At 41.3% G+C, this 13687-nt stretch overlaps 1 protein-coding gene across 2 annotated transcripts in view; it reads right to left on the bottom strand.

Moving 5' to 3' along the window:
- Window positions 1-13687, bottom strand: part of PLCXD3 (phosphatidylinositol specific phospholipase C X domain containing 3) — an 85027-nt gene that overhangs the window by 24591 nt on the left and 46749 nt on the right. For both annotated transcript variants that reach the window (XM_056325560.1, XM_056325559.1), the window contains exon 2: window positions 5183-5891. In XM_056325560.1, coding sequence (XP_056181535.1) covers window positions 5183-5891 — 709 coding nt within the window. The remainder of the gene's footprint in view (window positions 1-5182; window positions 5892-13687) is intronic.

The raw sequence follows: 13687 nt of genomic DNA, 5'->3' as shown, positions 1-13687 counted from the left end.
TGAAGCATGAAATCTTTAAGACAAGTAGACATTAGTGACAGCTTACAGCAGCAGGGCTGAGGGAATGAACACTTCCTTTTCATGATGAAAAACACTTGGTGCTTTCTGTATACACAGGGTCAGACTGTGATGATAGGATCTCACATAAAAATATTTTTACAAGTTGTCATGCAGTATATACTATAACTGCAAGCAAGTGTTTTGGTGCATAACATGATAAAAGTTACAAGCAGGCCAAATAGAGGGAAAGTGAGACATCCCCACACCCAGAAGAAAACCCCAAGCCAACTACCCCAAACACCGCAAAGCAAAGCCACCACCAACACTGGTGGTCACAGAGCTGGTGATCACCATGCCAACCTCCTTTGTGGACTAAATCCCACAGACTACTAACAGGTAGATATACACTTTTCCCTAACGAAGTTATTAAAAATCCTGTGCCTTTAGGTTTTATGGCATTCTAATATTATTCCTAATAATAAACAGGAATTATATTTGGGCCTTCTGGGGTCAACCCCCCTCCCCCCCAAGCACAGAAAGCTGCCTCCACAATGCGGTGAGGGCAAAGCGTGCCTGTACCACACACACTAGTGAGGGACCGAGCCCACGCTGGCCTCTCTGCATTAAAGGGCTCACACGCCACCTGCGCCGCTATGGGGCTGCTGAGTCCTAAACCCAAACCAGCTCATCAGAGCCTGCTGCTCTCCTGCAGCTCCAAACGGAGACATACATCCAGGTTACAAGCAGGAGGGATGCCCAGACAATTAGGAAAATACATTTTTCTGCTGGTTTTATTTTTCACATAACATAGTTTAAGAACTGCATCAGTTGTCGGTAGCAATCATGGATCAAAATATAATCAAATCTCACTCCTCCAGCAACATAAACTCTTGAAAATTCAGCTGGCCGAGATATGGCTTGGAGAAGGAGTGCACCTTCAGTAACCAGCTCAAAAAAATTCCACTTCTTGCAACTTCAGGGATTATTTTTCATATAATATCCACCTATTCGCTAGCTATATCTGACCCTGCTTAGTTTATGACTGCACCCAGAGATGGCTTTTCTCCAGAGAGTTTCTGTGGCCTACTTACCACCCGTTATGTTAATAGTGTGGCTGCTCTGCCTGCACTTCAAAGGTTCATTCTTATATACAGGATTTTTAAAATTTTTTTATTTTATTTTATTATTTGCTTTGGTTGCTAAGGGGGAAGCTTTAGCATGATAGGCAAGGATTTAGTCACATGTGAGCTACAGGGAACACTGTCACTTGATTTCCAAATTAATCTCTAAGGATAACCGGCTGAGTATGTGTTTATTTTCTATTTCTTGAAAGCTTTAAAAGTAGCACAGGATTTTTGCATCCTTTGAAGGATATGTATTCTTCCTCTATATTATTCAACCTCAGAGACAACAAAGAGAATATCATGCTGTCTCCAGTGTCACAGATAAAAATTAGTAATTTCACTGCAAATCAGAAAACAAACCAGATTATTATGAAGAACAGGTCTACAGTCATCAAAAGGCTGTTTCACAACCACCTTTCAGATGCATAGAAGGCAGCTGCCTCACTGTGAAGTTAATTCAATAAGCAGAGGATACGTAATTCATTTGGTATGTACTGTTGCTCATCAGAGAGTATTTCTTGGCATTTCAACAGCACATGACAATGCTAAGCCTGAAAGCACAGTGAAGTCCTCAAAGATTTTCAGCAAATGCAAGAAAAATAATGTACACACACTCAAGCAACTCTCCTCATTCAAGTAATGAACATGACAGCTGTGTTAAAAAGTTTTGTAATGCTGAGCTACAGTCCTAGGAAGAGCTTAAGGAAATAGTTTTTCCCTCTTTTATTTGTGCAGGATAGAAAGCTTGATAGCTTTATATTTTCTCCTTCTTTCAAGTCATTGTCCCACAGAGCATTACCTGTGATGACAGCAAAACCTGCAAGCAAGCATTATCAGTAAAAATTAGTCCTGGCATATCTTCTACTGAATCCAGTCCTAGGAGCATGAAACTATTTATTTTTTTTTTTCTGGGGTGTGTGTGTGTTTGTGGGGTTGTTTGGTTTGGTTTTGGGGTTTGTTTTGTTTTGGTTTTTTGTTCTGTTTTTTAATCAAGGTTACCATGGACCTCCCTATTGTGCATACCTGTGCTGTGGGTAACAGGCTGACAAATAACATCTCATCTCCTTCTGAAATGTATTGCCTTAGGAGACTGCTCTACTGAAGTTTGAACATGTGGACCTGCACCACCACATGCAGCCATGATGAAAAGCTATTAAACCAACCATCCTGGCTATGGAATAATATTTTACCATGCTCTTTCACAACATCAGCTACAAAGAAGCAGAAAGGAGCATGGATTGCTGTATGGCACCCACTCATACTTTTCCAGGTCTGACAGATGCTGCAACTGAGAGAAAACAAGTTCTTCCACTAAGGTGGCCAATGCTCAAATTGTAAATAATCTCATGGATAACAAACAACATCACAGAACATGTAAATTGCCACTGTACAGATGCCGGGGGTGGGGGGTGCATGGAGAGACAACAGGTTTTATTTGAAAATGCAAAATGAACATTTCTTAAATGTAAAATTTAATTTAGGGGCAAATACATCACACCAGAATTATTTGAAAAATCCAACCTTACTGTGCTTTTGCATTCAGATCTTTCAAAATTCAATGCAAGGGAAAACCACCATCCAAGTATGGTTACAAAACTGCTGTCAAGAGTAAGGTACTGCATTCTTAATGCAAAGCTCTTTGCCAGCGTTCATTAATAAGTAGAAAATAGTACAAAATGTATAAATCTATACAGAAACTGGCAACAAAAGCACATATGTTATCTACCACCTGGACACAATAATGGGATCTGATCTGTGCATTTATTTTGAAAGGTACAGAATAATGTTTTTACATTTTTTTTTAATTTTTTTTTTTTAGCAGATAGTTCATGCACGAACACAGTGCAGCTGGACCATATATGCCCTGGCTCCATTAGCATGGTTTACATACTTCTAAATTACTGAAATGCATTAATGCAGTGAGACTGTAGAGAATTCTGCAAATTCTACTTACTGTGCTGCATGATTTAATTGCTCATTATTTATTTTTTTATCATCATCAAATGAGGAGCAGTTCTGAGTATACTTGATGTTTACTTTTAGAGCAGTTCACTCAATATACAAACTCAGTTTGTATGTAAATTAACACACATGCCAAGCCTGTGTCTTCCTACAGTACAGTTTTGTAATAAAAATAAAAATTCAAAATGAGATGCCACTCTTGGAAGATTAAATACTAGCTTTGGAGATAATTTTAAAGGTCCTTTTCTTTTGCAAAGGTTAAGAGCTAGGCAAAGAAGGGAAAAAGTATTCTTGCAGCAGACATGATTACACACGTTGCTCATGCAAAAAAATCTGTTAAATTTGGAAAACCAACATTCCCAGGTATTCCAGCCCTGTTACTGTTATAACTGTTATTCAGATACTGTTACTCAGTTACTGACATTTCAAGTTAGTTTATAATCTCAAAATTTGCTGTAGAGAAAGGCATTCTAAGGCTTCAAAGGCTCAAGTCATTCAGAGCTTAGCCAAACACATCCAGAATCCATTTGAAGTTTTTATTTTTCTAAGCAGCTTCAAGGAAGCACATTACGAGCCAAAGAAGAAAAGATTTTTTTAATGGTTATTTTAATGATGCAGCAAGCATTAAGAAGAACCTGGTAGTTTCTTGATTGTGCTAAAGAATCATAGAACAGTTCGTGTGGCAAGCAAACTTTAAAGGTCATCTAGTCCAACCTCCCTGCAATGAGAAGAGACAAGAACACTTGGAAAGATGTTTACCAGGGAAAACAAATCCCTCAAAAACAAGTTGAGTGTTCAACAGTAAAACCCATCAACAAAGTAGCATTTCAGTACACAGAAGTGCTCTTCAGACTCAGCAGAATGGAAGATCACTAGTCCAATGGAACCTATAAAAACATACATGGAGTATATTCAAGTGCAGTCACTCAAGCACTTCTGAATCATATTCCACTGCTTACAAAACCTTCTGCATCAATGTTTTACCATTTCAGGTAAAGTTTTGCCCTGTTTTTTCAAGTTAAAAGTTGCTTAGGAAATCTGCCATAAAAATGGCTCAACCTTTCTCAAAAATGAGGCATGTTTTTGTTGCAGGTTGCAGTGTCACAGGCACTGCATCATTCATCTCACAGAAGGGGACTGTTCCCGATACACCTTCCTGGCACAGGCAGATCCAGGCAGGGAGCAGAACATTAGCAGGCCATTGACATGCATTATAAATTTGTGACACCCTGCAACCCTTTATTTTTTTAAGGGGAAAAAAATAGCTCTTGTGTCTTGGCATTGTGTTAGGTTTCCTACCAAGTTGTCAAGAACACAGTCACACATATATGCCTTTAAGCTGAAAACTGGCTCTGATTTATCAAAGTCAGAATGGTATAAATAATGCATGTTTTGCACAGATGGCTCTTTTTGTAATGTAACAATTAATGGACTGTCAACACAGTATTCCACGTACAGAACCTCTACAATGGTCTGCAGTCTCTTTCCTGTATGATAAATGAATGCCTGTCAGGAGGCGAGTTCACTCCAATGGTGTCCTGGTATCTTTGATATAACGTATGATGGTATGCAGAGAGAAAAGCCACACATTGTTAAGGTGTATAAAGGTAGTTAAGGATGCAAATTCTGCAGTGTCAGGCTTTGCTGATAAGCCAAAATGAAAAAAATATTTACCCAATACCTGAAGCTTAATGCATAAATAAAAACTTAAATGATCTTGATCATTCAGATAGATTTGTCAACATTAAGTAAGGAAATCCGAGGCAAGATGTTCAGTGCTTATGGTAAGAAATCACATTCTAAAAAGAAAACAAATGGAAAAACCCGCATTCACACACACACACACAAAAAAAAAAGGCTAAGCCAATCCCGTAAGGTATCATTAGGCTTCAATGCCAGATTGCCTTTCAAGATACAAAAGTTTCTCCCTCAATGTGTTTCTCTTTAAATAATTCAGGATTATGCCCAGGTTCTGAATAACCCACAGTAGCATAGAGGAAATACATGTGCTGGAGTTTCTTTAACAGCAATTAGGAAAGCAGCATCACCAACACACACATTCAGCACAGTCAGCACGTTACCTGCCAGAAACTTACCTTTCTGTGATTGTTTCTCTGAGACCACTTGCAACCCCCTTCACCACTGTACTAGCCTTTGGTGTCAGCACTACTTGAGATATAAAAAAGGAGCCCTTCTTTCTTCTTTCAGTGATTGACGCCTGGAGGAACTGGATCAGTTTTTCTGGATCTGTTGTGTTTGCCCAGGGAGCTGGCATCATCTGGCCTGGCCAAAGAAATGGTACCTCGAGAGCCACTGGACTGTGGTAGAACACCAGCACTTGGTGTTCCTTTTCCCACAGGTACTGGAGGCTGACTTCATGGGCAAATATCGCAGGACACATTTTGTTCCCATACGTGTCTTTGAGCATTTGGACAAGCTTTTCATGATGATACTTCTGCATCCCATAGAAGTGATTGAAGTCCAAGAAGACCACTTCTTTTGGGTGGTCAGTGAGAAATGCATTGATCTCTTCCAGACCCTCCTTGACTTTGGCACTGAATAAACCATGAGCAAAGTAGAGTTCGTTGTCTGGGTCTCTGGGCTTGGTGGAAATTCTAAGATCAAAATACCTTATACCTGCCCCCAGCTGGCTGGTGAAGTTCATGGTCTGTGTAGCCAGCCACTTCCTCATCAGCTTTTTAGCCACAGTCCCAAAAACCGACACAAAATTCTGGACCGTCTCTGGCTGTTCAGGCCCAACTGGAGAGGCTTCATCAATGTAGAAGCTAAATGAGTCATGAGACCCTAAAAACACAACAGATGAAAACAATCAATATTTTGTTCATAAATTAGAAGTCATTAGTGATTCTTTCTTAATAAACATAATTTTCTGGCTGTACCCATACTCACCAATGGGCTCTTCCCCTGCCCTTCTCAATACACTACATTCCTCTGGCAGCATTTACCCCAGCAGCACCTGACTAGAACTTGAAGGAAACGTAATGCTTGTTCCACCACTTGTCTGGGCACTCCCTCTGCTCTCTCCTAGCTTGCTCTTACACCTTTAAGCTCACTGAAGTCAGCGGGCTCTGAATGTCAAAGCAGTCCTGGTGTAACTCCAGCAAAGCTGGTCACATAATAAATATGTAGAGCCGAGAGGAGGAGGGCTTGGCCCTGCACACTGAATCATGCACTGCCTAGTTTGCAGAACCAAAGCAAAACCACACCAAACCAACAACAACCCCCACCAACACCTTTACAGCCAGCTAAAATATGAGTTGAAAAACACCAAGGACATGCAATCTTTCTGACCATTCCTTTATTTCAAGTCTGATGTGATCATCAACAAGGTTACTGAACGCTGTTCTCCTTCTTAAATTTACCGCTAAAATTCTTTGCTTTCCATTGCTACGTAAGTACAACAGATGAAGCCAAGGACAGCATTGCATTCACTGATAAAATACCAAAACTCCACTACACGCTATGGACAAGAACAAGACATACTACTTAACCTGCCTGCGTATATAAGTTACCATTTTCCACAACATAGCGAAGTTGAATACAAATATGTAAGACACTTTGCTGTGCAAAATTCTCTCTGTCTCAAGGTACGTCCACTAAAAAAACCTACAACCACACACACACACAAAAAAATTATTTTGCTCAGCATTTAGACATTTACATGAAAGCAGCTGACAAAGCCAACATCTGCAAACACATTCCTCTCTAAGGGACTTCGCCTTGCTTTATGGAAAGATGAGCTGATCCTGGGAGATAATCATCACCCCTGCCTACCACTAGCCTTCTAATACCTGGTGGTGAAATCTGGCCATTTATACAGAAATACTGTCTGGCTGCAGGCAGAGCCACACTCCTGCTGCCCCAGCTGAAGGAGGTGCTTCTGCCAAGACTCCTCACAGCAAGCAGGTCTGCTCCTCTGCCTATGTCGCACTGCTTGCAAAACTCCTTCAAGGTCAGCAGGACTTGTATTTCTGAAATGGACTGTAGGGCTAGGCCCTCGGAGATACAAATCCTAGCATCAAAATGAGTTCAGAGCCCAGGTCATACCCTCTGCTGCTGACATTTTTGTAGCTGCTTTCAAAATTATTTTCCAAATCACGCATGCTGTGGCAAGTATCACATTAATGAAATCCTGCTAGTCAGTAATTTCTGATGGCAATGCTATATTTTAACTGAACTGGAACAAACCCTATAAACTGAAGTGACAACTATAACATTTCCTTCTTTAACAATAGTGTCACAACAAATCATCTTAGACTCTAGTTTGGATTTGGCTTTGTTTAATCTGAGAAACGTCTTAAAATTTTGCACACCCCACTTTTCATGGTTGTCTCTTTGAACTGCATTTTACTTTAAATATTAATTAAATATTTACTTTAAATATTTTCCATTTTGATGAAGCTTTCTACTGCTAAGCATTGAATTGACAGCATACTCCTTGCAGAACCTGATTAGATCATGGAGTATCTGATTACACATTGATATCCCAGGGGACCAGATCTGCATACTGACTTTCAATGGTAAAACAAATTATTAGAGCAGTGACTTGTGTTTCAACAGTATTACAGGGAAAATCAATGAGATACATTAAATTATCTGTTCAATGTAACCTGCACTGATCTAGAAATCAAAGTAAATCCAGTCTTCTTTAAAACAAGGCATAGCTACTGATATTAGAAAGATGGATCTTGCAAACCCTCACTTTGTCCATTGACGTTTTTTATTTCAGTAAGATTTTGTGTCAGCGTAGGTACATGTATAAACATGATCAACTGATTGCAGCGGTAGGCTCAAAATGATATTAAGATTAATTAAACCATTTGTCCTCTATTGTCTGATCTACAGCCACTTGCAACCTGAAGTTGCAAAGAGGTAGCTAAACTTGACCACCACAGCCAATATGCAACACACAGTGCCGAAGGCTACCTAAAACTACTTCAGCTGAGAGAGGCAGCACAGTTCTCATAGCAGAAAACTAAGGTGAACAGCTTGTCAAAAGGTAGCTTTTAGCTACTGGCAATGCAAAACCCAGGGAAAGGTTGGGGGGAACATCACAGTTAGAAAAGACTCAACATTACAAGCAGGATAGTTCAGAAAAATATTTTTTCTTAATTAGGGTCTTCATGCACATATTTGAGCCTAAGAATGGGGATTCCTATGTGGAAGGTGTGGGAAAAGCACATAGTGCAATGAGAACTTCCATGTTTTGTAACCCAAACAAGTAAGTCCTCTATAAAATACTGTAAATACTTTTAAATACTGTAAAAAGAAAACAAAGCTTGACTTGGCTGATAGCGAACAAAGCAGATGTCTGCCATTCAAAAGCATGTAAAGATTCCTCCTGACTGAAAAATAGAGGAAGTATTTTGTCTTTCCACATGTGTAAGTAATTTGAACAGGTCATTTAAATATTTATTTTCATCATTCATTCATTTACGTTTCCTTATGCCTTCATCCTGCCCTGTTGCCCTAACCTAACTGAGGGATATTCAAAATCCATGCACTTGGCAGGCCAAATTAAGAGTATGATCTGTTCTACTGTTGTGCGCAAAATCACTATGTTCCTGGTAATGAGAGAATCCTGTATGAACACAGTTGTCTTTAGCAGCCAGGTTTCCTTCCAGTCTTGCTTTGCTGCACAGGGACATTCCCATCCTACTTTGCCACTGTGAAGTGGACTTGCAGGTTCTCTGTATTACCAAATATCAGCTTCCATGAAGACAGGATGCAGGGTACATTCAAAAGTACTAATGTCATCATGCCTGCAGTCTTTGGAAGGTAGTAGTGCTTGCCCATAAACTATCTTTATTACTGTATGGCAGAGGACACACTGACCTGATGTATGGGACAGCCTCTACCACAGAGACTTCACAGTCTGAGATGGGGAAGCAACGAGAGGGGAAACGACTTGTCCGAAGTCATGGAGGGAGCACTGGTATTCCTCGTGTGTACAAACATACTTTCTCACCAGTGTACTACATGTCTAGCACTTTCTTAAAGTGTTGCACATTGTTTTCCCACTATTTCAACAACACAACACACCACTGATCCATGGAGTCAAGGATGAAGGCTTGTGGATCAGGATCACGGGGTTGGCGAACAAGGTGTAAACATGGTGTGTATATGCTACAGACTGCTCAGTCAAAAAGAGAAAACGGACAAAGCTTTCTTTAAACAACTGAAAGAAGCATCATAATTACAGGGTTTGTTTTTATGGGGAACTTGAGACATTTACTGGAAGAGCAGAGCAGTAGAGCACAGGCAATCTGGACAGCATCAAAGACTTATTTTCTACAGGCACTCCTTTCAGTAGACCAGGAGCACTACTACGTGGTATGAATTAAGGAAGAAACGTCTAGGGACATAGAGGCTGACAGCAGCCTTATCCAGAGTGACTATGAGGTGATATAAGAATTTAAAATACTGAGGGAGGCACATAGCAGAATAAAGAACCTGGATTTGAGAGCAACAGTCACAACTAGTTCAGGAATTTGCAAAGTTGTAACCTATGGCAGAAGTACCTTAAATATCAAGGGACTCAGGAGAAATGGTTGAACTTGAAAGACAACCTCTCCAAAGCATATGAACAGTGTGCAAGAAAACAAGGAAGTAAGGCAGGAGGCAAGTTTGGCTGAATGGGTAACTCCTGAGTGAGCTTAAACCTAAAAAGCCACGTACAGAAGGTATAAGCAGGGACAGGCTCCCTGGGAGGAACAGAGGAACACAGGGAGTGAGTGAGGAAGGGCATAGCTTAGCTGGAGGTGGGGTGGAAAATCTGCGAAGGGTGGGAAAGAGAGCTCTGGCAGATATGTCAACAGTAAAAGGGAGCAAGGCAAATGCTGGTCCACTGCTGAACAGGGCAGGAGACCTCAAAAGCAGGACAATGAAAATACTGAAGTAGTTGGTATCTTCCTTGCCCTAGTCTTCACTGGCAAGGTCTGCTCTCAAGTACCCCATGTCTCTGCCTAGTACTTTCTTTTTCAAACTGCTTCACGTTAGTAAAAGGTGACTGAGTTAAAGACTACTTATATAGATAAGATACATACATGTAGGTGGGACAAGGCAAGAGTCATCTGAACACACAGAAAGCACAGGCCAAGATCACCATAAAACCCTCTCCCAACTTCCACAGGCCATGTTGACTGGAGGAGGCAAAAAGTTACATTCATCTTCAAAACAGGAAAGCAGGTAAATCCTGGGAACAGTCTGTCAGATTCATTTCAGTACCAGGGAAGATCATAGAGCAAGTCCTCATGGAAACCATTTCCAGCTATTGAATGGTAAAAAGGTGACTGGGAACAGCTACCATGGATTTAGCAAGGGCAAATCATAACTGACCTACTTGACTGCCTTCTAGGATGGAACAACTGGCTTTGGGGAAAACAAAATTTTCCTTTTACTTCAGCAAGGCTTTTAACACAGTCTCCCTTAATATACTTGCAATCTAACTAGGAAGACACCGACTAGACAAGTGCTACTTATAAGGCATGTGAAAAACTGACTGGACCATCGGGCTCAAGAGGTTGTAGCTGAAGGTTCAAAGTCTAACTTGCAGCTGATTGCAAGCCAATTCTGTTTACCATCTTCATCCCTGACACAGACAACGTGACAGGGAGCACCCTCAGCAAGTTTTCAGGTGAAACTAAGTTGAGGGAAGAGGTTAAGAGAGGGGAAAGTTGGTATTCAGAGCATCATGGTTTAATACAGCAGGCACCTACACATCACACAGCCAAAATCAGGATACAGAGAAACTTCAGCACAGCAGAGAAGCTGGATGACATGAACCTTAGGAAGTTCAAAGGCAAGATGGGCCCAGGACAGATAATCCCATGCAGTAGTACAGCTAACTGGGAACCAAGTGGCTAGAAAGCAGCCCTGCAGAAAAAGACTTGTTTACTTGGAACAACTTCCCCATGCAACCAGGTAAGCCCTGGAGTGGAAGCCCAGCAGGACTGGACTTGATATCACTGATCCGCAACACTTGGCTCAACAGCCTCATCAAACTTGTAGTTAGCTCTCACTTTGGGCAGGGAATGGACCAGGTGACTTCTAGAGCTCCTTTCCAATGCAAATTATTCTGTGTTTGCCTATTCACCTCTCCCTTAAGATAAAAATTCATTTCTTGTCTCTCAACCTTAGAAGCAATTATCAAGAGACACTTAAAACGTGTGCATTGGCTGTGATCCAAAACCCCAAAGTGGCCAGTTTCAACCAGCAAGGCATTAAATTTTCATGAACTTAGATGTGGCCACACAGTATTTAGATATTCAAGAGTAAAATGTGCTGAATCACTTAGACTGGAAGAAAAGAGCTGCTAGTACTTTTACTAGGGAGAATGTCTCTTGTTTTCTTTACTGAAATCCCATGATAGGGCAATTGGAATATATAACCCACTACAGCTCAGCTATGGACATATTTATGGTTTCCCTGGAGGGCTAACACCCCACCTCCACCTCCTTAAAAAATAATTGGGCTCATTGCTGGAAAAAGTCCCTCAGGAAGAGTGCATTTCAATTCAAAATCGTTTCTTCAGTCCCACAGAGATTTACACAGAGGCACCGCAATGCTAGTATTTTTGAGCTTTAACATATCATTCATAAAGCTGGCAAGCATACCTGAACTTCACTCTGCCCTCCCCTCGCCTCACTGCCTGCCCTGGCCATCCCTTTTAACAACAGCCTGGTAAACACCAAAAACAGAGGTACTGAATTGAACAGCACTGCCCAACGTGCTCCCAACAGCAGCAATCACACCCTGAAGATCCACAAGTCACAAAATCACAAACACAGAAGCAAAGTTTCACAGGTTTTGGCATGTTTTACTCACTTCCCCTTCTCCCATACATCTCTAAGCTCCTCTTGTCTCTGCACTAGGATTTATCCAACAGCTGTTGGAAGTAGAGGTTTTTACTACTGCTCTGGGTGTCATTGAAAGCTTTACCTGTTGTTGTATTCCTATATTTAGATGACATCCCTTGGTGACTATTGCTGAAATGTCACATGTGGTGCAGCCTAACTTTTTTGAAAACATCCTTGTCAATGAGGGCTTGATTACAATCAAGGCAGATTACAACACCTTTCTTGGATGTTGTGAAGAACAGCTAGAACAAATTCTGTGACCTCTGGTACACAGGAGAGCAATGCAGATGTTCTTGCAATATCGTTTGGTCTGCTCTCACTGTCCTGATTGACCTTAAAAATCAACCACACAAGAAAAAGCCCTATGAATCTTTACCTAGCTAGACTGCAATTTCAAGGAATAGCAAAGCCTAGTCATGAGCACTAGAGTTGGTGCATGTCAATATTGTGCTTCACCTTCTTTTTAAGATGTCTGAGCACTGTTCTCTGCATCAAAACCACAGCCCATCTCAGAAAACCAAAAGGTGCCACCAAGAGCAATGCAATTCAGACTTCATAGTCCAGTTACCTTTAGCATTCAAACTGCTTGGGTGATACAAGCTTTGATAATACAGATTACCCTGGAGAGCAAAACAAAAGCAGCTGGGAAAAAAAGAGAGATTATAGATTGTGCAGTGACTCAGCTTCCTTACAGGCAACTGCCTCGCTTATCAATTGTTCTTCCAGTGTTCATCACCAGTTGTGCGCCCTTGACACCAACCAAAGGTCACAGGGCTTAGCCACCTATACACACTCTGCACTCGATAATCCAAAGGCAGGGGAAGGGAGGCAGACAGTAGCTCAGGTAATGCAAAAATCCCAGTAATGAACAAGTCAGAGTCAGAACAAGAGTATGTGTATGAACCATTCTTGTACACACAAGCCCACTGGCTATGTTTCTGATCACATTTAGTTATGAAGTAACATGTTTAGACAATGCTCTGCTACCCATAAAACCTCTTTCTAGGTTCATAAACTCTGTCCAAACCCTATGAGAAACAGCTCGGTTCTCCAAGCACCGTGCTGCTGTTTCTAGGTAAACCAGTTAAAAATGCACAGACAGCCCCATGCAAACTTAGATCTGCTGAAGAGGAATGGAGAAGCCTAAAACTGCCTCTCTGCCGAGAGATCAGGAAGCTTTCTCCTTGTGATTCCCCAAATTCTGTTTTGTTCTGTGTCTGAAATGAGAAGCCTGCAGAGATTGAACTGGCCACCTCCCAGCACTCACTCACCCAGACCCCATGGTCACAACAGGCCAAACCGTCAGCAAGCTAAGGATACAGGTACCTGGTGAGGGAACTCACCCACAGTCTGGTTCCCCCATCTCAATCTCCAACAGCTGCAGAAATCCCATATAACTACCTACCCGCCAGTTCCTCCACTGCCCATAAATTAGCCAAGCTTTTCATGCAAAGTTGCCTGCAGCACGATCAGGATTGGGTCTACCTTTTGGCCTTCTGAAGGCTCAGGAAACTTTCTCAATGGAAGGTCAGGGCAGTGGGTACTCTTCCCAGAGTCCTGGCCACCCAAACAAACACAAACTCTTGTAACTGGGTCTCAGCACAGAAACTGGGATTTTCATTAAAGATAAAAAGTTGGGACTTTTCTTTACATGAGAGGAATCTTTTAATATGTGAGAGTATCTGGGTTTTATTCAAGTGAATTGTCTGATCAGAAAGTAAG

The sequence above is a fragment of the Falco biarmicus genome, chromosome Z (genome assembly GCF_023638135.1).
Source record: "Falco biarmicus isolate bFalBia1 chromosome Z, bFalBia1.pri, whole genome shotgun sequence".
NCBI lineage: Eukaryota > Metazoa > Chordata > Aves > Falconiformes > Falconidae > Falco > Falco biarmicus.
This window is presented reverse-complemented; position numbering and strand designations above follow the sequence as displayed.